The sequence below is a fragment of the Ischnura elegans genome, chromosome 3, assembly GCF_921293095.1.
Source record: "Ischnura elegans chromosome 3, ioIscEleg1.1, whole genome shotgun sequence".
NCBI classification, from domain to species: Eukaryota; Metazoa; Arthropoda; class Insecta; order Odonata; family Coenagrionidae; genus Ischnura; species Ischnura elegans.
Window position 1 is genome coordinate 69,468,797 of NC_060248.1, and position 24,961 is coordinate 69,493,757.

General features: G+C 37.4%; 2 protein-coding genes across 2 annotated transcripts; one reads left to right on the top strand and one right to left on the bottom strand.

Moving 5' to 3' along the window:
- Positions 1-9,359: 9,359 nt before the first annotated feature.
- LOC124155992 (cell cycle checkpoint control protein RAD9A) lies at positions 9,360-14,196 on the bottom strand. The gene is made up of 7 exons (XM_046530246.1): positions 14,067-14,196; positions 13,749-13,972; positions 13,502-13,666; positions 13,271-13,427; positions 13,016-13,187; positions 12,472-12,713; positions 9,360-9,995 (listed from the first exon to the last, which is right to left on the bottom strand). Exons 1-7 carry the CDS (start codon positions 14,098-14,100, stop codon positions 9,568-9,570), a joined length of 1,422 nt encoding a protein of 473 aa, XP_046386202.1. The 5' UTR covers positions 14,101-14,196; the 3' UTR covers positions 9,360-9,567.
- A 91-nt stretch (positions 14,197-14,287) lies between these two features.
- Positions 14,288-18,932, top strand: LOC124155993 (vacuolar protein sorting-associated protein 29). Its single transcript, XM_046530247.1, has 4 exons — positions 14,288-14,507; positions 14,578-14,769; positions 14,875-15,110; positions 18,570-18,932. The coding sequence occupies exons 1-4, from the start codon at positions 14,505-14,507 to the stop codon at positions 18,685-18,687; spliced, it is 549 nt and encodes a 182-aa protein (XP_046386203.1). The 5' UTR covers positions 14,288-14,504; the 3' UTR covers positions 18,688-18,932.
- Positions 18,933-24,961: the final 6,029 nt, after the last annotated feature.

Consider the following 24,961-nt stretch of genomic DNA (forward strand, 5'->3'; position numbering starts at 1 on the left):
TGATTTATCTCCATGAACTAATCCTGGAAATATGGAGGAAAGAATCCATGCCTTATGATTGGAATGAAGCGTTGATAACTCCTATAAACAAAAAGGGAGATAAAATGGAATGTAGTAACTAAATCACAATCGGCTACCCAGGGCAGGCCTGCAAAGGTTACACTTTGAGCGCCGTGAACCAAGTCATGCAACTCAGGAGAGGAAGAAAAAGGAAAGGATGCACCGCCATGGTGAGAACCCGACAACACCTCCAGGGAAAAGATAGGGATATTTGAATGCCATCATTAGGGCGACGTGGGCCACTACTAGCAAAACCATAATTTGATGTTTCTACTGACAGAAAAGATTTCTCTATGAAGAACAGAAATCCTATGTAGAAACTAGGGAGAGGATATTAATTCAAGCTCAAATAGTAATTTTAATGACTCTACCAGGGGCGGATCCAGGATTTTTTTCTGGGAGGGGCACAAGCAAGGCCGTATCCAGGATTTTGTTCTGGGTGGGGCACAAGGATACCTCGTAATACAAAACGAACGCAATGATAATGGGACCGTATTAAAAATCTTGCATATTTTTGAGGGTCTGGGGGGGGCCCGTGCCCCCCCCCTGGATCCGCCTATGGACTCTACTACTGTTTCTTCAAGGCCCAAAGTTTCGGTGGTAGAACCTATAGGTTACCAACTATACTATACTATACCAACTATAGTTGATGAGGAATTGGAGCACAAACATGGCTTTCAAACTTGTTTGGTTAAAAAAATGTGACCTGGTTCATTAATAAATTAGGTAAGTACAAGAAATCTTACCCATAGAAATTAAATTGGAAATACAGTTGGAAGTGTTTGCCTTTTTTTAGGATTAATAGCATCTAAATGTGAGAGAAAATCCTAGGTTTGTCTACTATTTCTGGAGGTGAAAGACGAGAGGTTTTCTTCAACATATATATACTCAAATAAACAAAATAAAGACAATGACTAATTAAATAATATTGAAGGTAAATATAGATAATTAATTAATCATTAATGGGTTCCTACTCAAATTCTTCGACTGCCGTCGTTCACAGCCTGTAACTCATGTGCTCGGATCAGCGAAATTCCCGTCCAATGCCATGCGAGTTGAACGGCTTTGGGTATGAATGTATAGCACAAAGTTAAGTAGGGCCTTATACAAGAATACCACCGGGTACATTATGTTTGCCGGGCAGAACCTCGAAAATTAAGACGAAAACATGGGCTTTGGAGCGAAAATATCGTGGAATTTCAATGACTTGTCAATAGGCACACATAATGAATCAGGAGGTATCCTCGTGGAAGGCCCCAATTAACTCGGGCGGAGCTCCATCTCGGCCGCTCAGATGCACCCTATCACTAGACTACCGATCCACACCTCACTCTGCTGGCTTGCTACTTTTTAGAATCCGGTAAGGTGGGGCAAATGAGCAAATTAAAAGCACAGAATGGAGTCAAGTGACTACAAGATCACCCATAGCAAGCAGGGTGAAGCCGAGTGACCGATCTTAGGAGGGGAACGGTAGTCGAGTGCATGGAAGGGCCATGGTCGAGTGATAGGTATGAAGTATTGAGGATAATCAATCAGTTAAAAAATAAATATTCATGTGGCCCTGATGGTATACCCGATGCTGTTATAAAAAGTTGTGCCACCTTTATTGCTAAACCACTGACTGAGATTTGTAATCTTTCGCTAAGTGCTGGTCAATCCCCCTCCAAATTTAAAGTTGCAAAAATTAAACCTCTGTTTAAAAAAGGAGAGAAGGATAACATCGAGAATTATAGACCAATTTCATTACTTTCAGGTTTCTCCAAAATTTTGGAATGTTGTTATTAATGAGCTGATATGTAGTTTTTTTGCTAAGGTAATGGTAGTTCTCAAAATTTTACCGTAATTTTTGTAGTATTTTATTAACTCTGGATTCTGAAAATTATGTCTTTCTGAAGACACATATAGGTCCAGCATTTTTTGAGGTCCACCAGGGTCAGAGACGTACATGTTGGATGGTGTATGCTACAGCACGTGCCACATTGCAGAGCTCTGCTGTACTTAACTTAGTGGCCACACATAGCATAAGGCATGATGATGCCCTTTACGAGTGAAAAGGGAGAGAGCAAGAGAGAACACAACACTCGGTTTGGTAACTGAAGATTGAAGAGCCTATGTAAGCCAATTTTTTGCTTGCTGCAGGAAATAAAAAATAGGCTTCTCCAGGGATGTTAGGGTTTTCATTACTAGCTATACTAAGTGTTGAATCCAGGCTATTAATTTCCTTGATTTTTGTTATTTTAGGTTTTATTTTATCCCTTGAGCACTCATCTACCGTAATGTCACCCTCCTAGTGGAACCTGCCTTTTGATGAAGACATGATCATGGGTAGCTAGGAATAAGTATTTGTGGTAAAATGAACATGGAGCAATGTTGGTAATCCTAGAAAAATCATTGCATTCTGTATCCAGTCATTGCTTTATCATCATGTCAACTAATGGGTGTTCATTTTTTGTAGATTACTGCCTTGAAGATGCATTCTGCTGAAAATTATTTTGAATGCCTGTAGGCCAAAAATCAAAAAAATAATGATCTAAAATCCAACTGGTGTGTAAAATTAAGGTGCGCTTTTATTCCTTCCTCTTCTGTAATACTAAAGACAATGAGTAGTTAATTGCTGTGATTTTACCTCCTGGCTGGCAATTGATTTCTTGATTGATTTCTTTTTTTGATAAATCCTCTGTCATTGACAATCATCAATTTGGCTTCAGAAGGAATAAGTCCATTAATGATGCCATTTTTTCATTTACAAGGAATATATGGAATGCCTTAGATAGTAATATTCATGTTGCAGGGCTTTTCATTGATTTAAAAAAAGCATTTGATACAGTTAATCATGGGATTCTTTTAAAAAAATTAGAAACATATGGCATAAGAGGCAATGCATAGGACTGGTTCATATCATATTTAACAAATAGGTCACAATATATGGAAATGAATTCATCTGTATCAAGTACAACTTCTGTTAATTGTGGAGTTCCGCAGGGCTCCATTCTTGGACCACTACTATTTTTAGTCTTCATAAATGATCTACCTGCTAATGTACCACTCTCCAATACAATACTATTCGCTGATAATACTAACTTAATTTTTAAAAACCATAATCCCATTCAGCTAATGAATGAGGTAACAGAAACTACACGCAATTTGATGAACTGGCTCACCGATAATAAGCTATCTTTAAATGTTAGTAAAAACCCATTATTTAAATTTCAATCTTAAGAAGAAGATAATAAATTTTAATCCAATAATTAACAGTTACCCTATAAAAGAACTTAGGGTAACAAAGTTTTTAGGTATCTGGATTGACTCTAATCTTTCATGGGAAGAACACATCAATAAATTAACTCAAAAAATGGCACAAATCTGTTATGCATTCCGTGTACTCAAGGAAATCACTTGTATTCAGGTATTGAGAACGATATATTTTGGCTATGTGCAGTCACTTCTTAATTATGGTATTCCATTTTGGGGCTCCTCTATCTTCCTACCAAAATTATTTAAAATGCAAAAAAAGATTATTCGCATAATAACTAATTCCAATAATAGAGCTCCCAGCAAACCTATTTTTGAAAAACTGGAAATCTTACCACTCCCTTGTATATATATTCTTGAAACAGTCTCTCTTATTAAAAAAAACCAAGACATGTTTATTAAAAATTGTGACATTCATAGTCATAATACAAGAAGCCAAAATGAAATCCATGTAAGTCAGCACCGAGTAAATAAAACAATTAAAGGCATAGACCATCAGGGAATACTTGTGTATAATAAATTGCCAAGCTATGTAAAAAATATCAAAAGTTCCTTTAAATTTAAGTGTGCCGTGAAAAAACTACTTTTAAGGAAATTATTCTATAGTGTGGATGACTTTTTAATGTAAAAAAATTTATTAAGTGTGTAATTGAAATGTGTTCACAAAAAAAAAATTGTAAACTGTATGTATTTATATTTTTTATATTGTTTTGTTATTTGAGCATTGTTTTTCCATTCATATTGTGTAATACATGTAACATCCTTGACAAAGCCATGCATAATGCAAATGCTTACGGTGACTTAATAAATCAATCAATCAATGTGACAATACTCCAATGGGACCATCCACTTTGATTCAGCCTACAACATCTTAGATCAAGTAGACAGTCAGTCTATGTCAGGGACACTATAGATGACTGCAATGGAGATGCCCACCCTATTCAGTGAGGTTTAAAAGAAATTGGACTCACTCAGAGAGAGCCAAGTGACACTCATGAACAAAGTAAGCAAAACAGTGCTTTGCTTATTATTTTCACCACTAAATTCCATGGAATTCTAAAACAACTGTCATCCATAAATAATGTAGTAATTGCATTTAAAGAAAAAGTGAGTTATGTGGAAATTAAGACAGTAAAATTAGAGTAAGATCTACTAAAAATCTCATTGGAAGTTAGTGGAGTCTCCCTTGTTCAAGACAAATAAATTGAAAATGTAGTGTTGAAAAATTTCACCTCACTCTATGCATATACATATGTACACATATTGACTCAATGACCCAGTATTGAGATTGATTGAGGCAACTGACTTCACAATTTCATGTTCTTGTGATTCTTCCTTAATCTAATGAAGCAAAACAAACTGACTCTGCGTATCAAAAATGGGTGCATACCATTGGCGCAGCGAGGGGTCTTTGGGAGATAATACCCTCCCCCCAGAGCTCAGAGAAAGTTTAAGTTTAATTCATTTTATTTTATTGAATTGATATTACTATGTACTAGAAAAGAGTAAGGATTAATAAAATATCCCTCAGAAAGCCGTTTGAACCATTTATCTTAAGAATTCCACAATTTACTTATCTTACAACCACCGTTTATCCTAGTGGGCATTCCATATCCCCACACACCCCGGTATTAGTTGAACCTAATTCCCCCTCCCCCCCAGCCTAGATTCCTAGCTGTGCCCCTGGTGCATACTGGCTCAGCATCATTCTCTAGACTATGTCCTATTCTTACCAAAGCCAGGAGAAAAAAACGTCAAAAATCCAAAATCTGTAAAGGAAGACCGCCACAATCGCTAGACCTCTCAACTGGCAATACATTAATCTTTGAAGAATTAAACTATGAACGCCTCTTAAGTTTAGTATTTATATCAGTACCCACCAAGCGCAATACCCTTGACGCTATGTTGAAGTCAGTAGCATTAATAAAACACTTCCCCATAGTGTATAATCTTCAGTTAGACCAAGTAAATATGGCAATTTAATTTCTGTGGGACACTTTACCTGAAAGAATGTTTCCTTATAAAGTGTGTGAGCAACAATAGCATGCCATGCCCATCTATCCACTTCCATTTAAATAGAAATATGTACATTCTACTTTCACCAGAATGTTGGTAGGAGGTAGGCATGAAGCAGGGGAATAAAAAAACTATTAATCTTACTTGATTGGAATCTGAAGAGCTGGACACCAGGTAAGGGGGTTTGTTTGGATACAGCAGATGGTGGTCGGAATATCCTTGATGATGAGTCTGCTGGACTGACCTGGTATCAGCTCTCAAGCCCCCCTCAGAGCTGCACTTGGATGAGGGGCCCTTTCTGCTCAATATTCCTCTCCCAGCCAACTGCGAGTAGTGAGTGACAACAGCGACTGGTAGCAACAGGCATACTAGTAGGTTCCTGCACCCAAACTTTGCAATGATGCCCGACACTTCATGAAACACTCGTAGGCAATGTGCCCTTTAATGGGGCAGTAGAGGAAGTCAGAATTTTATAAGGGGAACTTACATGGGGAAGGAACCAATGGACTCCTTTACAACATAAAGAAGTATAACAAGAAGGAATGTTGAACCATGTAGGGTATTACATATCATTGTCCCATTAATTTCTGATTTATATGGAAAGTTATATTAATAGAATGACATAATCTATCACTTGATACTTATGGTTGAAAAATTATTGACACCTTACGATAAATATTATTTTTAATAATTACCATGAGATATTTCACCATCCTGCTAAAACTTATATAGATACACGCAGATATAGTACATACAGATATGTTTCTTATTTATTTGAAAAAAAAATCTTTTTACACGTTTGTCCCAAGATAATAATATGTATAGTCATTATAATATACATATTTATAAAGATACATTTTTTCAGCCTTGAATTTAATCAATTTCAAATAATAAAGCATGTAGCAGCAGTATATATCACTTGCAATATCAAGGGGGTGACCCTTCACAATCTCTTAAGATCCTTCATCCTATAAAGCCATCAGAAGCAACAACATAAATTTTGGTTGCTGGCAAAAGAACTATGCAGGCCTAACTCTACCGAAAATGAAAGCTGAGACTCAATTGAATGAATCCTGTTTGGTAGTTTTTGAGTAAGCCATAGAGGCCGAGGCAATCACAGAAATACGATGATTAGCCATAAATTGGTAGGCATTGCACAGCATGTTTCGACTCCAGGATTCAATTTGATGAACCCAAGGTAATAGTGAGAAGGTATTAGATATTATCCCCGTCTTGTCTGAGAGGCAACATGGATAGGAAAAAAATGTTAAATTCAACAGAAACTAGGGGTATCACCCAGAAGAGAAAAATGGAAGAGAATTTTGACCATTAGCAAAGGAAATCCCAGATTTGGCAGGAATTTTTTTTTTTATTTAAGCACAACCACACTGTTGTTATTTAGGTGATGAACAAATGCTTTTTAATATTTAAATTGTTTTTGAAAACTTCAATTTTTATTGGTGGGATAACTGAGTAACCCCGCACCGCTGTTGATGGGAAGTCATAAAATGTGAGACTTACTGCATGTGTGGCGTAGTTCATTTACCCCAACATTCTTTCTTCAATGAAACTTTCATGCATTCCATAAAAATATATTTATAATTGCCAAAAATCATATTTTAAAACTTCACGCTACTACGTTTATCATAAATGCATCTCAGCTCTTCACCTCCATATAGGTAGACACCAACTTCTCCAACAATGTAGCTATGTACATTTGGAGAAGCTGCTATCTACTATCAAGTTACTGTGCCTCACATTTGTTGAAATTGACATTTAGTTTTAGAAGTCAGCAGTCACCATTTTAATGTTGTCCTCCATTTCTTAATACTAGATTACATGATTTTTCAGCGACTATTTCATAAAATGTTACTGAGACTCCTTGGGTAAAGAAATTTTTTCGTGCGAGAATTTCGGGGGGAACATTTTTAGATGAGTTCACAATTACCCCTAATGTCTGTACAGAAAGAACATTATGAAAACTGTCAAAAAATTATCTGATACAATGTGTATAGGAAACTCAAACGAATTTTAGCTTCCTAGGAGAAGGCATATAACATCACGCCCTCATCCGCAATCCCACAATATAATTCTATTGTTGCTCAGCCTGAAAATCACTTTCAGAATGAAAAGAAGGCTCTACAGAAGGCTGAAGTGCATACCTATTGGCAGAAAGTGACGAAAATTTTGAAGAGAATTTTCACACACTGAAGATGACCTAGAGGAAGTAGAAGACTTCAAGAATGAACTTCATCAAGAGCTACCCAAAGACATTACTACAGACAAATTTCATTGCCAACATTTATACAGGACGAGGTCTGGATTTCAGTGGAACATTATTCCTCCAATTTCCAGGAAACGGATTATACAAAATAATGTAAAAGCCCAGGGTGGACTTTCGCTGCAGAGGTTCGTAAAGAAATGTTGTTATTCATGCAATGGTTTTTTTTATCCCTATTATCAACTTCGACAATGGGGATAAAATGACATGGGAAAATGAATGACATCACTTTCATAGTTGACAGCTGCTAAGCTGATAATGAGCGACACAGTGAATCGCGGACTGGAGGACTCGAGAGTAGGTGAACCACTGCGCACGGCACTGTTGTGGGATTTAGCCTAGCACCTTCGCTCAACATGGGAACCTTACTTTTGGTTAACCCTTATATCACTATTTTGATTCCAAGAAAAGAGGATAAAAAGACAACAGTGCAATGTACTGTATGCAATAATGCAGTTGGCAGCTCTCACAGGAAAAAAAAACTTGTACGAAATTTGAGTGCCAGGACAAAAGTTGAATGCAATAAACTTTATTATATTTTAACTTCAATAATACCAATAATCTATATTTTGTCACCATTTGTAGTTTTATCATAGCATGTTTGTCAATGTAAAGTTACAAAAGCAAAATATGAAAGATTCCTGACATTTCACACAAAATCATTGTAAAAACTGAGTGAACAGACGAATGTTCTTCCATAAAGAGAGTGACGGATGGATAATCGAACATTTAACAGAATGAAAGAGAAGACCCAATGATGTAAATATGATAACTTTTGGACAAAGTCATTATCCCTAAAGACAATTGAAGACTATGTCATCGAATTGTTGGTACTGTTTTAATTGTATGACTGGTGGGAAACCCAAGAATCTCTTATCTCTCCAAATGATATCTTATAGATTATGTAGAGGAAGAGCAGGTAAAGTAAACCTAGAGAGTAAAGCAGGTTGGCGGCTGATTGAGGGGGTCCCATGTTCAAGTCCCAGGTGAAGCCTTCAGAAATCCCAAAATAAAATCCTTGAAATGCAAGGTGGCTAAGGGAAAAGAACTGGCCTCCTACCCTGAAAGTGTGAAATCAACATGCCTGTGGCTTAACTTGAGGTGAGCTCTACCCTAACCTATCCCAACCAACTTTTGGGTTTAATCCTGAATGACAGAAATATACCCTGAGAAATGTATACCTCTCTCTGATACCATACTCATAAATAAACTTTTTAGATTTTCATGCATATTTCCGTGGTACTTAACTACTATTCCCTCATATTACAGTCATACTCACAAAGATGAGGAATAGGGAAGATAAATCTCTGAGGATAACCTACCCTTCAGGGATTATTTGGGAGCAGTCTGCTGAAGTGAAGAAGTAAGCCAAAAATATTAACAAATCATTGTTTTGGAAAATGGTAGATGAGCAAAGCACTTGGAAATCTAGTCACCTCAATTCCAGGATTTTGCCCTTTTGAGTAAAGTCCGACAGCTGGAAAGTACACTGTTACTCACCTGAGTCCAAGCTCAGAAAAGTCAACCGTAATTTGAGAGCAAGTATGTATCACAGAGAAAAGCTTAACTATCCATGGCTCTGACCACCAGTCAGCTCTTTTCTTCCTTTATAAGCACTCTGTTTTTGACTAAAGAATTTTGAAAAAAAACTGGTGTGTGCACATAATCAGATAAACATTGCTTAATTCATTAGATGGGTTTCAAACATTGGATGAAAACAAAATTTCATTTTTTGATAGAAAACAAAAAATTATGTAATAGATGAGCATATAATTGGTCACTTATTTCATCACAATAGCTTCAACAAATAACAGTTTTAGGACAATCGATGTAGAAAAAGTGCAAAAATAAATTATGTATTTTCCATTGTGAAGTTGATATTGTGACTGCACCAGAATCTCACTACAATTGTCCCAAAAACAAAAAAATGGGTCCTTCATTCCAAGGAACTTACTTCATCAATCAGGCTCTTCATCAGAATCTGGAGCCAAAACTTCATCATAGCCTGGTAAGTGACTGGGGTGAAAGGTATCCTGAAAACACCGCCTATACACCACACTCACACTGGATAAAGGAGTGTCTGTAATATCACTTTCTCTTTGTTTCGTGTAATTTGAAGAGTCATGTGAAGGAGGGGTCACGGTAGCTATTCCAGATCTATTTTCAGTAATTCTACTCCTATCAACACAAACACTCATATTCACATTGTTGTCTTTTGGAGTTTTAGAATTTGTTTCAATCCCTTTGGTACCAGCAACTGCATCATTCACATTCTCCCAATCCATATCAAATTCTTCCCCTAGATTATCTAAAACAATAGAGTCCTCACTAGCATTGTGGCTTACGATTCCATCCCTGGAGGCACCTTTTTTCTTCACAGAGGTGCCTTAATTAATGAAAATAACACGGGTATTAGGCTTCAATCATGTAAACAAAACATAATAATATAACCATTTTAATTATAGACATTCAAATTTAAGCAAACTCCTCAAGCAGAGCATCAAGAAAAAGTGCAATAATGATAGAATGAAAATGAGAGCTACAGAATATTGTTCAGAAAAGATATCTAAGATACACTATAAAGCCCCTTAATGACCACTCACTCACTCATACAAATGTTGGGGGTGAACGAGACAAGATACGACAAAAAGACTTATGAAGACCCCCTCTACAATTGTCCGAAACCCCAGGAAAAATAATGAAAACAATAAATTTCCAATTATTTATCTGTCTATTCAATTAAAATTGAGTATGGGGATTAGTTCAAAAAATGGCCAACAAAATCCAATGGCGGCGCGGCAATCATACAAACAAACAATCATAGCAACAAAATTGTTTATGCAAGAGGAGATAAATTGTAAAAGAAGATAGAGGATTTTAAACGAAAAACTGATAAAGATAAGGTAGGAAATTTAGAGAGTAATTATTAAAAATCCATTTCTTTAAGTCTTCTTTCCACATGAACAAACATTTGTTTGCATCAAAGCGTATTCAAATGAAATGCCGAGAAATATAAGGTAGGAAATTACTAATAGGGTGGTTTCCTATTATTTTTTTATTGCCTAAATCGAAAGATCCTGGAGTGTGCATTTCACACTCTTAGATTTTCGAATGACGATATCTATTTTTCGCGATTAAACGAAAAGTGAAAATTTTCAAGCGCGAAAATGCGACAGCAAAGTAGGAATGATGGGAAAAGTCCGTGTGACGTCATTCTGGTTCCAGCTGCAAATGTGTGAGGTGACCTTGGGGCGAGGTTTGAGCGCTGATACGATGCAGGCTACTAGCAGGTAGCTGAGTACCCTGGTAGCAGGTAGCGCTTGGCTTAAATAAGGATTATTATTCCCCTATCAAAAAAAAGGAAACTTTCCGAACTTAGGTATTTTTAATGTGTGATTATTAAGAGATGTTTTCCTGAGCTCTGTGCCTCATGCATGCATTGGTAATCTCAGACGAAGTAAAGCTCCTATCTACTCGTATAGAAACTAGGTCCCTGTGTTGTCACCTGGAGTGGCATCGCATAGGCACCAATCTGGCCTTTTTCAAATGCGGTTAAAATTGACCATTAACATTTGTCTAAACTGGGATTTCTAAAACCAAATAATTTGTATATTATGAATACACTAATGGTGGGTAAGGAATTGCAATCAATGCATTTCGTTTTCTATGATGAAGGAAACTACCCTATTGTTTTTGGTATATTACATCAAAAGTTTAGTTGTTATTTATTTCATAGTTAAAAAGTGCACATAATGCCATTTTAAAAACATGATTCATGCTGTTGACTATAGTTTGTGTCCTGTTGGCGATACACGATTGCAGTAGAAAGACTTTGAAACAAGACTTCCATAAAATATAGGTTGGTAAAAATGATTTTATTTTCATTTCTTGTGATGGCGATAACTTTTTATTTTTGTTTACTTTTTTTCCCTTAATGTCCGTTTTAATGTGCAATATTATCTGTAAGCTGGTGCATCTAATACATAAAATTCTTGTGTCACAGTTTTTTGTAGCCAAACTCCTCCAAAACGGCTGGACCGATTCCTTTGAAATTTTGTGTGTGTATTCAGTATGTCTGAGAAGAGGATATAAGCCATTTTTCATTATTTCGCAGGGCCCGTGAGGCCCTGGATTGGGCCCTGAATCATTTCTATAAGAAATACATATAATGTTCATAATTGATGCCTGCAGGCCTTTTCTCTTTTACATATTTAAATTAGTGGCAATTGTCACATTTAGTTGAGACATATACCATTAGAAAGAAAAAGATATGCACTTTCTTATTCCTGCAATCAATTTTCATTTTCCACATGATTTACAGTGAAATTTGAAAAACAATGCATAAAAAATGCTGAAATGTTAGCTTTTTTGGCTTACTAAGTACTTAACGAGTCAGTATTGTTGATATGTAGTTTAACATCTTTTCCATAGTTCCTGATTTCCGTTGCCACTTCAGTCACATTTTAATCAGCTATCAGCCCGTGATACTGAGATGAGTGCAATGTAATCCACTTTCTTCAATATTTTGCAGCATAATGTTCGTAATAGTGAGAAATAGCATTGGAAAGCTATGAATTTGATCAATCAAATCATCATGTATATAATATATTTTGTAAAATACCCCTAATTATACCTTATTTCCTCATGAAACTCGGACCACTTTGTCAGTAAGTAATATGAGTGGTGAATTATGTGAACCCATTAAAATGCGCTTTGGGTGACAACACATTTAAAGGCAGACTTGAGGATCCTCTTATTTAATATTCGTGGATTTAAGTACACACTTAATAAATAACTTTATCAAGGAAAAGGCAAACACAGCAGATAAGAAGAAATTGAGGACAATAATACCATTTACTCACCATTGCATGATTCTTTCAATGAAACAGAGCGAGACGAGCATGGGTCCTGGGCGGCAAACTTAGCTCTTTTTGAGTTGTTAAAACTACTGTTCGGTTTATAAATCGAAGATGGCCTCTTGTTGGTTGCATTAGATGCTGGCTGAGGGGTTAGAACTTGCTGTGAGTCTCCTTGTTGCATCAATGTTGCTAATACAAAATTTACCTCAAATGTTTGAGGATGAGTGATAACAAAGACAACAGGGCTGTAATACAAAAATAAAAAGAGAGCATGAGACAAGAAGACTACTTTTGACTACTTAATCATGCAATTATAACTTTAGGATAAGGTAGGAGAAATTCAAAAGATAAAATAAGAAGCAAATATGTAACAGGCAGTGTTGCACTCAACATTCCTATGAAAAAAATACCAAACGATTAAACACACCTCCATTTCATACGCATTATTGTTTAAGAAAAGCTTAAGAGAGTGGATGTGCACTTTTCGGCTTATATAGACACATTAAATTTCCATCCAGGTATCACACATATCCTGCAATTGACTTACCGCCCAGAAGTATCAAAGTTAATCGCAATTGGCAGCATTACAGATTCAGCAAAGCTAAGGAGAGCTCTAAACTCTTTTAGGCAAAACGTAATTGATGTATCACCTCTGACTTTGAACTGCACAAATTCGCCTGATTCAAGGCATAATTCGGTTCGTATAACCTTCTGTGGCTCTGAAAAAAAATATAATAATTAAAATATCAATTCAACTGATAAGAGGGTCAAGTTTAAGAGGATTAAAGTTAAATGTTATTACCATTGGAGAAATCTGTGAAATTTCTGAGCACTATCTTTGAAGACGTGACAGCAAACGTCAATTCTTCTTGATTGTGCTGAAAATTGTGCAAGGCATCGACCAACAATTTTGGTTCAGCAATTAGTACGTTCGGTGCCAGATCCTTGGTATACACAGCCTTTAAAGATGAAAATATTAGTGAAATGGGCCATTTACATTCACAATTAAGCAAATCAAAAACATTTTTGCTACCTGCAGCGTTTCACATTCGATTATGGGAAGGTAGTGGTTTTTCAATATTCCATAACGACATCGAAATTGAAAAATCAACTTATTGTCGTCAGGATCAAGCCTTAGCATGCAAGTCTCCACGTGCTTGTCAATACTATTCGGAGATTTGAAAACTGCTATACAAGACTGGAATTAGAACAAGCAATTGAAAACCACAAAAACAGACTATAACTTACAGCATGTATATTTCGAATAGAATATATCTTACCTTCATCGACACTTTACATTTAACAGTATCTGCCTCGTCATCTCCTTGTGTAGCTGATGAGAGATTACCTTCAGAATAATTTATAAAGAAACTCGGAGCGAAATTGAAAGAGGCGTAAGCTGACCGAGATGAATTGACAGTTCTAAAGGAGATTCCTTCAGGAAGAGGCTCGATGTATAGTTCATCTCCAATTTTTGCAAGAGCATGAATGGCCCTCGCTAATACTAAAGTGATATAGAAGTGATCAGTTACAAGGATTGATTGGTTACAATAGAAAAATAACAACGCTCAGCTCTAACAGCCAAAATTATATCCTACCTTTGACGTTGATACCGGGGATCATACACTTCATTGCTAACAACAAAATTAATTTTGAGGATTAAATTATGATATATCACTTGATAAACCATAGGACAACAATGAAACACAAGTAAATATTTTCATTTCAAATTACAAGCATGGAATATCGAATATCGACCTTCAATTGGTTACTTAATTGCGCAGGCCACGTTTCATTTGTTCAATTTAGCTTTTTCGGCACTGTGTTTCAGACAGTAAATCATCGAATAACGAGGACTAATCGTCATTAAATATTTTCCTCTGAAGCAAAGAGTTTTCCCAAGTTGTCCAATCGTTTCTCCTCTGTGCTTGTATTTGCGTTTATCGGATGTCTTGAGTTAGGGTGTCTCAACATTAAATTACAGAAAACTTGACAAGGCTTTGAAATAACATTCACTTAAGTTTATAATTTTGACGATGGTATGTTAACATTTACATGGCTATAATTAAGTGTTTGGACATGATTTTAAGGCTTTTGAATTTCTTCTAGCTTGTGCTAGTACTAGGTGATCTTCATATTCCCCATCGTTGTAGCAGCTTGCCTGTGAAGTTCAAGAAGCTACTGGTTCCAGGGCGCATACAGCACATACTATGCACTGGAAATCTTTGTACCAAAGAAACTTTCGATTATTTGAAGACCCTAGCGAGTGATGTTCATGTTGTCAGAGGAGATTTTGACGAGGTTTGGTTCATTCTGTGATGGCTTTTGAATTGTGTTACCTTATTTTGTTACCTAACGTATTTTTTGTGGTGCTCAATGAAAGAATGTTCTAATACATTATTACAGAATCTGAACTACCCGGAGCAGAAAGTGGTTACTGTTGGTCAGTTTCGAATAGGGTTGTCTCATGGACACCAAGTTGTTCCTTGGGGTGATCCTGAAGCTCTGGCTTTGATACAGCGTCAACTCGACGTGGATATCTTAATTTCAGGCCATACCCATAAGTTTGAGGCCTATGAACATGAAAACAAGTTTTATATAAATCCAGGGTCTGCAACTGGAGCTTACAATCCACTTGACACGTAAGTTACGTAATGTCTTATATCAGTGTATACCAAACTTTTTCGAGCCACCGCCCCCTTGGATCCATAAACCTCAACGCCCCCCTTATCGGTATCTTTAAAATTATATTCATATACTAATTAACCGAACGAGGAAAATTGTAATAATGAAATAAAAAACAATGACTTATTAAATGTCTATGAATCCAATGGATGTATAGTTTTTTAATCATTTATACAAATGATTTAACACACAAAAAAAGGAACTTAACTGAGAGTATACATTTGACATAAAATAAATAATTTTCAGAAAGCTTTTTTAGAATTTTACGTCATTTTTTTACTTAAATTAAGCAATTATATAGCATGAAAATTTTCAATTTATAGTAATAGAGTGACCAATCATGTTTTGTTAAAATTATTTCAACAATCTGTAGTAACTTTTTATTATAGTTGTTCAAGGTCTATAAGTTATTTAGGAAGATTCTACTGCTAAAATTAAGTGCATATTTCCATCAAATAAAATTTTAACTAAAAGGATGAGCTTGATGACATGATACAAGTTTTCCAACGTCCAGTTTAATGTCACTTAGCAGAAGTCTAAAATCATCGCGTTTGTAAACCTGAAATCTGTTTCTCTGCTTGGAAATAAGCTGAGTAGTTGAATACACAGTGCTCCCGGCAAATGGGCTTCTTACAGTTATTGCATGCTATCTTCGTTTTTTTATTTTTATAGATAGGCAGTAAGCACCTAGGCCATCAGCATGGCAGCTCACATTATCGACTCTCGGGTATACCCGATATTTTCCACGCCATAAGTCGCAGAGATAATTGAATATTTTTCTGTTTCTCCCTTTTCAGCATGTATTCTCTGGTCAAAATTTTAACGAGATTATTCAAATACTCCCTACAACTGATAGATGTACCTGAGTTTGCTTTGTAAATAACAATACTATTTATCTCGATAATATTCATCACTTAAAAAAAAGGAGTTAGCGGCCATTGGTATGATATGCAAAAGAGACTGTAAGTGGAGTGTAAAGGATCTGAAAAGTCTACATCTCCTTTCGTGGAGTTGTTAAACAGAAGATGTTTATGTTTATTTGTTTGAGGATTCACATTTTCATCTCGATGCATGGTTTATTTATTTATTTTATTTATTTATTTCATCACCAAAAACGGCACAAAGGCCTTTACATTGGCTGTTCCTAAATAAATAATATATAAAAGATAACAAACAATAGCACAGTAAATGAAAAGTAACAGTAAGCAAAATTTTTAAATGTGAGAAGGGGCACTATTGATTAGACAATGGTGAATTATTGAGATGGCATTTTAAGGTGGCTTTGTAACTAGTAGCAGAGGAAAATAGGTCCAGGGAAGGGATTTTCGAAGCGATGGAGTTAAACAAGGAGGGGATTCGGAAGAACAGAGAGCGTTGAGAGATGGAGAGACGGAATCGCGGAATGTGCAGCAGAGAGTTATTTCGTAAGGGGCGAGGAGGAATATGAAATCGGAAAAGAGGGAGAATTTCGTTTGTCCGTAGAGAACCACTAAAGATTTTATGTAGAAACATGAGACCTGATAAGAAACGGCGGCTTGTTATGTTAGGTATCCTGAGGGAGGAAAGGATAGCGTCACGGGCGTAATATCTGAGTGTGGGGATTCGAGATAAGAGCAATACACTTTGCTAGCTTCAGCTATTTGTATGACACTGGGGTCACTTTTTTTTTTTTTTTTTTAAGTACTACATATTTCCAACTACTCTATCTTTTGACTTAGCCATAAATAGGGGTGGATTATTATGTGTGGATTATATCTTACCCTTATTATTATCATTTCTACTGATGTTAGACATATTTTAGAAGCTGCAGTGCTAAAAGGTATGACAGGAACCACTTATGTATCAAGGGTGACATTTCTTTCAGTGTTATAAATGTACTGAACCAGTCTTTTTATCACTGAGCCTAGCATGTAATCAATTTTACCTTTGCGCTGATTTTGTTTTCCAACGTGCACTTCCATATTACTGGTGTATTTTTTTCATCGCAATTGGCAAATATTTTGATCCCATACTTCGGCAGCTTGTTTGGCATGTAAACATGGAAACTGCATCTACCCCAAATTGTGGAAGCATCTCATTTACTGTAGCTGCTCATACTGTAGTTATTTCGGCATGTACTGACAAATGTTTTGAAAGTGTACCTAATTGGGGGAAAAATTTTTCTTCTTCAATTCGTTTATTTTACAAATGTTATCAAATCTTAACATTTTTTAACTTATTTACACCTCTTAAGGCCTATTTACACAGTACATTAACTAGTACAGGTTAATGTATAAATGCAAGAATGAACACCAAAATGCACCGTGTAACCACCCAACCTGTGCAAATGCATGCAAAGAAAATAGAACCTGTTCTAATTTGGTTCATGCATTCGTACATGTTCCATTCTGATCCACAAAAATAATTCATGCGAACAGACATTAACTCGTACTTGTTAACCTATTGTTTAAACAGGCCTTTACAAATCTAAAATATTCAGATCCTGTTCCATCTGCCTTCCAGAGATCAAAATATTTTCATGGTTCGGCTTTTGCACCTCAGCTAAATTTAATAATCGCAAAACAGCCTTCAGTAATTAGGTCCAAAATTCACTAACTCTTGATTAACTTTGTGGTATTCCATTTTAAGTTTTCCTGGATATCAAGCTAAATTACTTATACCACTTATTTATTTTTTTAAATTAGTGGTATAAGTAATTGTTTGATATCCAGGAAAACTTTCAATTAGGTCCGTTTCCCTTCCATCCATTTGATGCCGAAAACTGCCCTGCACACTTTGAATTTTTGTGTCTGTTAAGGGTAAAATATCTGATAATATATCATGCGAAAAAAATTTCAAAGAACCCAAAATGTCTGATACATTTCATGCATTACCCAGAGGTCGACCACCATGGTGTGGAGTAGTGCCATGGGGAGTGTATTGCATTACGACGGACAATATCTCCACATTTACATTACCACATACATCTCCACATTCACATTACATATCACCACATTTACATTTTACATAGGGATAGCACTTTTTAGGCCCCTAAAACTCAATTGAGGGTCCTCAGTACTTAGGGTTGCCGTTATTTTAAAGTACCAAATTTTAATACCTGAATATAAACCTCATTTGAATCATTTTGAGACTAGGAAAACATAACTTCTTGCAATTCTGAAAAATAAGGGCTGTCCTAGTATTTATCGATGATAACTTACATAGGGCAGGGAATTCCCGCCCACGTGTGTCATCATGGGTAAATCTCAAATATGAGAAAACTGTTTGACTGTCAAACATTCTGCCCCCCAAAAAAAGTCCTGGATCCTCCCTTGGATCATTTCATGTGTATGTATGCCACAGTTTTTCTATCACTTATTTTATATAAATGCAGTATCTTGTACGATGAGATTACAGAAAAGCTTTTATATTTTCAGGTCTGTTAACCCCTCGTTTGTTTTGATGGATATTCAGAGTTCTACTGTTGTTACATATGTCTACCAATTGGTTGGTGATGAAGTAAAGGTGGAAAGAATAGAGTACAAGAAGAGCTAAATGTGTAATTGCATGTTCAAATGGATTAATATATATATTGCTCTACTGTATATAAAATTTCCCTTCTGTGTAGGGAGTTATATTCTCTTCTTTGAAGTCTCGTTATCAATTATCTATCATGATTCTCCTAGTTTACCTTTAATTTAGTCTGTGAAATGTCATTCAATGTTATTATCTATTCTATTAAGTATGAAAATGTTCCTTTTAATAAGTGCATTTATTAAAGAAATCCACTTTGCTATATACTTCTTCCTTCATTCATAGGGTATATGATTAATTTGATAAAAAATATTCCTTATAATTGAAAGATGCAAAAATATTTATGATTTTTAAGAAATATATAGCTTTGCCCTTTCCCTTGCGCTACAACCTTGTTGTTGTGGAAAGGCTTGCGTGTTCCTATGACCCCTAGAGCTGCACTGGCGGGATTAATTCTAAATTATTCCCGGTAGGGCCACCCATGTCAGATAGGTCGAAGGGTAGGAGTCAGATGAAAGGTAGTCCACGTGATGGTGTCACGTGAAAAATACTGTTGGAATGGAAGTGGGAAACCATACCAACTATCTCTTCCGTGAAAACATGGAGTACAACCAAATGAGCCTCGGAATCTCATCACCCGTCCGCAGAGGGCGGGTGTCGGGCACGGCAGCGAGGTCGGCAAGGTCCTCGGGGTCGTCAGCATGCGAAATCCTTGCAGAGACCTATCATCAGCAGCAGCAGCAACAATGAAGAACGAAGAAAAGAAGATGGAGAAGAAGAAGTCGGCTATAAATAGATATCTTAGGATTACGCGAGGTGAGGTGGAGTGATAGGAGGGACTATTGGAGTGATGGGTATAGGGTTATATATGGTGGAGGGGAGGAAAGCCAGCGAGGGATAGCTTTAGTATTAAACGGGAAGATGGGTAAGCGATAGGATTCTGGTGGTAGAAATTGAGGCACGGCCCACCAACCTTGTGGTGGTCCAAGTTTACATGACCACTAGCAATCATAGGGAGGAAGAGGTAGATGAGGAGCTTGAGGAAATAATTAGAGACACACTGGGTAAGAAAAATCTGGTTATAATGGGGGACTGGAACGCTTCAGTCGGGGAAGGGAGGGATGGAAACGAAATAGGAGAATTTGGATTAGGAATTTGGAACGACAAGGGTGAGAAAGCAGCAGAATTTTGCTAGAGAAACAAGTCATTCATCGCAAACACGTGGTACAATCATCATAAAAGGCGAAGGTACACATGGAAAAGTCCAGAGGATGTGGGGAATCTCAAATAGACTACATTATGGTAAGACAGAGGTTTAGGAATAGTGTTAAAAACTCGCGCAGCTTCCCAGCAGCAGATGCAGATTCAGACCACAACCTAGTACTTATGAAATGCAACGTAAGATTCAAAAGACTTTTGAAAGTTAGGAAGGTGAAGAAATGGAACATAGAAGCCCTGAAGGGGAGTATGAGGAGAGAATATCAGGAACTAGTGGACATTAGTATACGGGAGATTGGAAGTACTAAGACTGTTGAGGAAAGATGGAATAATATTAAAACTGGAATCGTCAAAGCGGATGAGAAGTCAATTGGTTATGTTGACAGTAGAAGGATAAAGAAGCCGTGGATAACGGAGAACATGATACAGGAAATGGAGGAAGTGGAAGAACTTGGACACAGAACAGGGCAAAAGAATGTATAGACAAATTAATAATCGATTACGGCGGGAAACTAAGAGAGCAAGGGAGGCTCGGTGGAAAAGACAGTGTGGAGAAATGGAAAAGTTTCAGAAGGAAGGAGAGGTAGGCGCGTCATATGGCAAAGTCAAGTCGTTATAGGGTGGCAAAAGAAGGCAAACCATGCCTAAAATTAAGGTTAAAGATGGAAGGATGCTAAGCGAGCGAGAAGAGGTACAGAGTAGATGGAAGGAATACATGGAGTATCTCTAGGAAGGAAGGAACAGACCAGAGAGATTGACTTTAAAGGATGAAAGTGAAGTAGAGGAAGATAATCTTGGGCCAGGGATATTAGATTCGGAAATAGAGAAAGCACTTCATGATATGAAGGTCAGGAAAGCAGTAGGCGTGGACAACATCCCGTGTGAGCTTCTGAAGAATCTAGGGAAGGAAAGTAAGAAAAGGTTTTTCGAACTAGTACGCAGGATTTTTGAGGAGGGATGTTGGCTGGAGGATTTCGTGAAGACGGTTTTAATTCCGCTACCGAAAAAGAAGAAAGCTGTGGAATGCGGATATTACAGGACTATTAGCCTAAAATTGCACACGGCGAAAGTGGTACTAAGGATATTGAACAGATGAATGGAGGTGAGGGCAAACGAGTATTTGGGCGAAGATCAGTTTGGTTTCAGAAAAGGGTAGTCAACTCGTGATGCAATAGCAGTAATGAGGTCCCTGGTGGAGAAGAACCTAGAATATGAGCAGGACATGTATGCCTGCTTTGTGGATTTTGAAAAAGCTTTTGAGAGAGTGAACTGGGTAAAGTTATTGGATATTCTCAAAAAAATAGATGTAGATTGGAGGGATAGGTGACTGATTCGTAATCTGTATATGGCCCAGACTGCGCAAGTTTGGGTAGCGGACGGAGAATCTGGGTGGGCAAGAATGGGACGAGGAGTGAGGCAATGCTGTCCTCTTTCGCCGCTGCTCTTTAACATGTACGCTGAAGAGATGGTAAAGGAAGCGTGGTATGAGTTAGAAGCTGGAATAAAAGTGGGAGGAATGATGTTCAAATCAGTGAGATTCGCGGATGATCAGGCGTTGATTAGCTAGTCAGCGAGGGGGCTTCAGGCTCTAGTGGATGCGTTATACGAGTGTTGCGAGGAGTATGGTATGAGGATTAATCACAAGAAAACTAAGGTTATGCAGTTTTGTAAAGCATCACGAGCGAGGAGTGTGAGACTTAAGATAAAAGTGGGTGGTGAAAAACTTGAGCAGGTTGAGCAGTTCAACTATTTAAGCAGTACGTTAGAGGAAAACGGATACAGTAGTAAGAACATTAGGAAGAGAATAGCATTAGCAAAGGAGGCGTTCATGAACAGGAAGGAGCTTCTGAGAGGATCGTTATGTAAGAGTTTAAAGAAAAGGTTAGTGAAGAGTTTGATCTGGAGTGTAGCGCTCTACGGTGCGGAAACGTGTACATTGAGGAAAGAAGACGAGAGAAGATTGGAGGCATTCGAGATGTGGGTATGGAGAAGGATGGAGATGGTGAAATGGACGGAGAGGAAAAGGAACGACAAAGTGCTGGATGTGGTTGGCGAAGAGAGGCAGCTTTTTGATGAGGTACGGAGGAGACAGAATGTCTGGATGGAGCGAATTCTTAGCGAGGAGGGGATGTTGAAAATGGTGTTAGAGGGTAGAATGTTAGGGAAACAAGGGAGGGGAAGGAAAAGAATAGGATTTTTAGATGGATTGAAAGGGAGTAGGCCTTACAGTGAATTGAAGAAGGTAGTGCTGGAAGGAAAGGGAGGCTCCCAGATCACTTCTTTAGTACTCCGTGGAAACCTACCGTATTCGGTAGAATACTGTAATAATAATAATATAGCTTTGCAGAAGGCATTTGAATGAAAGATTTGAAGAAAATGGTAATTTTCTTGAGTATAAACTGAATGAGAATAGTCTCAGTTTATGCATATGGCTTAAATAGGCTTATACCTTCCCAAGCAATGATCACTTTTCCACCAATCATCCTGAACTAATATTATTGGGAAGGTGGTATTGTGCCAGTTAAAGCAGATTTACTTACTTTACAGAGTGTTGGTGAGTTATTCTGGCTGTTTCCTTTCCTGTTATGGGCTTTTCAATTTGCATTAAGTCCTTCTCTCTTTTATTTCATCTTTAAATAGTATTCCCTTCCCCATTTTCACTTTTTCGGGCATTCTTCCTTCTAGAATGGTATTTACTTTTATAGTATCCCTTCCAAACAGGTGCATCTTCCAAACCCTTTGTATCCTATCTAGGTTTCTTTCCTTGCTGACCATGCATAGCAAACTATTCCTATTCTTCTCTTTCCCCTTCTCACTTCTCCTCCACACCAGCATTTTAAATGTTTTACCTCCCCCACCATTTCCTCAGCGTGCATGTTACACAGCCAAGGCTATTGTGGACAACCCTGTCCTACACCTCAACCTGATGCTTATCCCACCCTGCCTCCCTTGAGCACTTTACTACCCTTAATTGAGCAGAGTGAAACATAAACATATTGCAAATGAGTTGCCAATCCCTCATATGTTCACATATTTTCTATAGAATGCCCATTTACTCGGTCCAATCCATTATATCAAATACTATGTATGTATCACTAAACTGACAAAGCAAAAAGACATGCCTAGGTTGTATGAAGAATTTCACAAAGGATATTGCCCACTCTCACCAATTTCAAATCCATTACATTCCATAGGGCTCTCTAGATTTCGGCATCTTAAGATCCCTGGAAAGTGATCATCTTCTAGCGACTTAATTTCTTCCTTGAAGGTCAGTCTTTCTGTCCTATTTTCCCTGTCATACAGCTAATACACTCAATCCTTCCACCTATTCTTTGCCTCACCTTGCTCTGTTAGCTGGAAAAAATTAGGCACAAATCAAGAAAAGGGCTATATGATGTTAGAGCTGTGCAAGGACAAATGGTAAGAGAGTGGGGACTGCTGGAGTGAGGGGTAAACATACATATATAATGGGCGAAATGTTAGACGAAGTTCTAGTATTGTAAATTAATATGGGTAGGAGGGTAGTAACCATAGATCTGATTAGAAATAGGATTCTGGCAAAGAAATTGAAGCACATCCCACCCACTTTGTGGTGAATATATTGAATAATAATCATGCTGAAGGAGAAGTTGGTAGCATACATGGGCTCAGTGGCATAACTATGAGGGGGATAGATCCTACCCCCCAAAGCCTCCGAGAAATTAAAAAAATTTAAACTATTGTCTAGTATAATAACTCCATCTGTTTAAAGTTAACTTTTAAGTGGCAAAATGATGTAAAATGTATTTCCAGGCATGTCATTTTTCAAAAATTTTCCCAGGCTGGGGAGGGTTAGAGGGGCCTGGGGGGCTACCCTCCCCAGTGTGGGAAAATTTTTGAAAAATGACATGCCTGGAAATACATTATACATACAGGGTAGCCCCCCAGGCCCCACCACTCCTCCCCGAAGCATATTCCTGGTAATACCATTGCATGAGCTACATACTTTCAAGTCAGTAGCGAGCGTTGGGGGTAGCAAAGGTTCTAAGTCCCCTGAAATGCTTTGGAGATAGGAAAAGAAACTGTCATTATTATATATTTAACATATTAATATTTTCATATTTATAACTTTTATATTAAAATAAAAAGTATATTCCGTAGAATAATTGTCGTATGTTGTTTTTAATCCCAAATTTTAGAAGACCGTTTTCCTCTCAGACCTTTGTGCCCCACCCCCCTAGAAAAAAATCCCGATCCGCCCTTAAAAGGGGGCGCCGTTTTTTGGAGTAACTAAGTCGCTATATTTGGGGGTCATCGAGTCAGCAATGCCGTAACCAGAAAATGTTATCTGGTGGAGGAGACTAGTAAAATATTAGTATATGGCCATTTTCTATGGGACAGGTACTTGCACAATCTGACGTGTATACGAAGGCGCAGTCAAAATTGGATCGTGTTAAGCGATAAATTGGTTGAACGGATGCGAGAATGCACGGACGAGAGATGGCAAAATAGCCCCTGTTCTAATTTCGTTCGTGCATTCGTGCAATTCCGCGCCATATTGAGAAATAAATACAGTTCTAACCTGCGCAATTACGTGCCCCGTGTAAAACGGCCTTAAATTATGAGGGGAAATGAATTTCGTAGGGATGTAGGGGGAAGGGGAATACGTTTGAGGGAGGTTCAGCTGGAGGAAATATACCATGGGCTATCTATATATCTCAAACATTTCGGGGCGGCTTTTACTCTTCCAAAATGTGTATATTTTTTATTCTTTACCAATTTGTATAGTTATTTAAGAAATGAATTAACCAATCCCTCTTCCCCGCAACGGGTCGCAACGGCTTTGCAGAGAAGGGAGTAGGCACCCCTGTAATAGAATTGACGATAAAAATTTAGCATACGAGCCAAGGACCGGGGATTCACCTTTAAAAGGTGGAGAGCACCGTAAATAGCCTGCGAATTGATTTCCTGGAATCTAATACTTACGTGTGAGTAATGTAGAACGACACAATTGCAGAATAGAAACGGAAGCGCTCCAATGTATAGGGAGAGGGGATTGAACAGAATATAAGGTTAAATGGAGAAGGGTGCTATTAAT

Coding starts and splice junctions, on each gene's coding strand:
- LOC124155992 (XM_046530246.1), bottom strand. CDS start 14,100: ATGAAGTGTATGATCCCCGGTATCAACGTCAAAG. Junction 13,973..14,066: donor CCCCGGTATCAACGTCAAAG/GTAGGATATAAT, acceptor ATATCACTTTAG/TATTAGCGAGGGCCATTCAT. Junction 13,428..13,501: donor TCGAATGTGAAACGCTGCAG/GTAGCAAAAATG, acceptor TCATCTTTAAAG/GCTGTGTATACCAAGGATCT.
- LOC124155993 (XM_046530247.1), top strand. Junction 14,770..14,874: donor TCAGAGGAGATTTTGACGAG/GTTTGGTTCATT, acceptor ACATTATTACAG/AATCTGAACTACCCGGAGCA. Junction 15,111..18,569: donor GCTTACAATCCACTTGACAC/GTAAGTTACGTA, acceptor TTATATTTTCAG/GTCTGTTAACCCCTCGTTTG.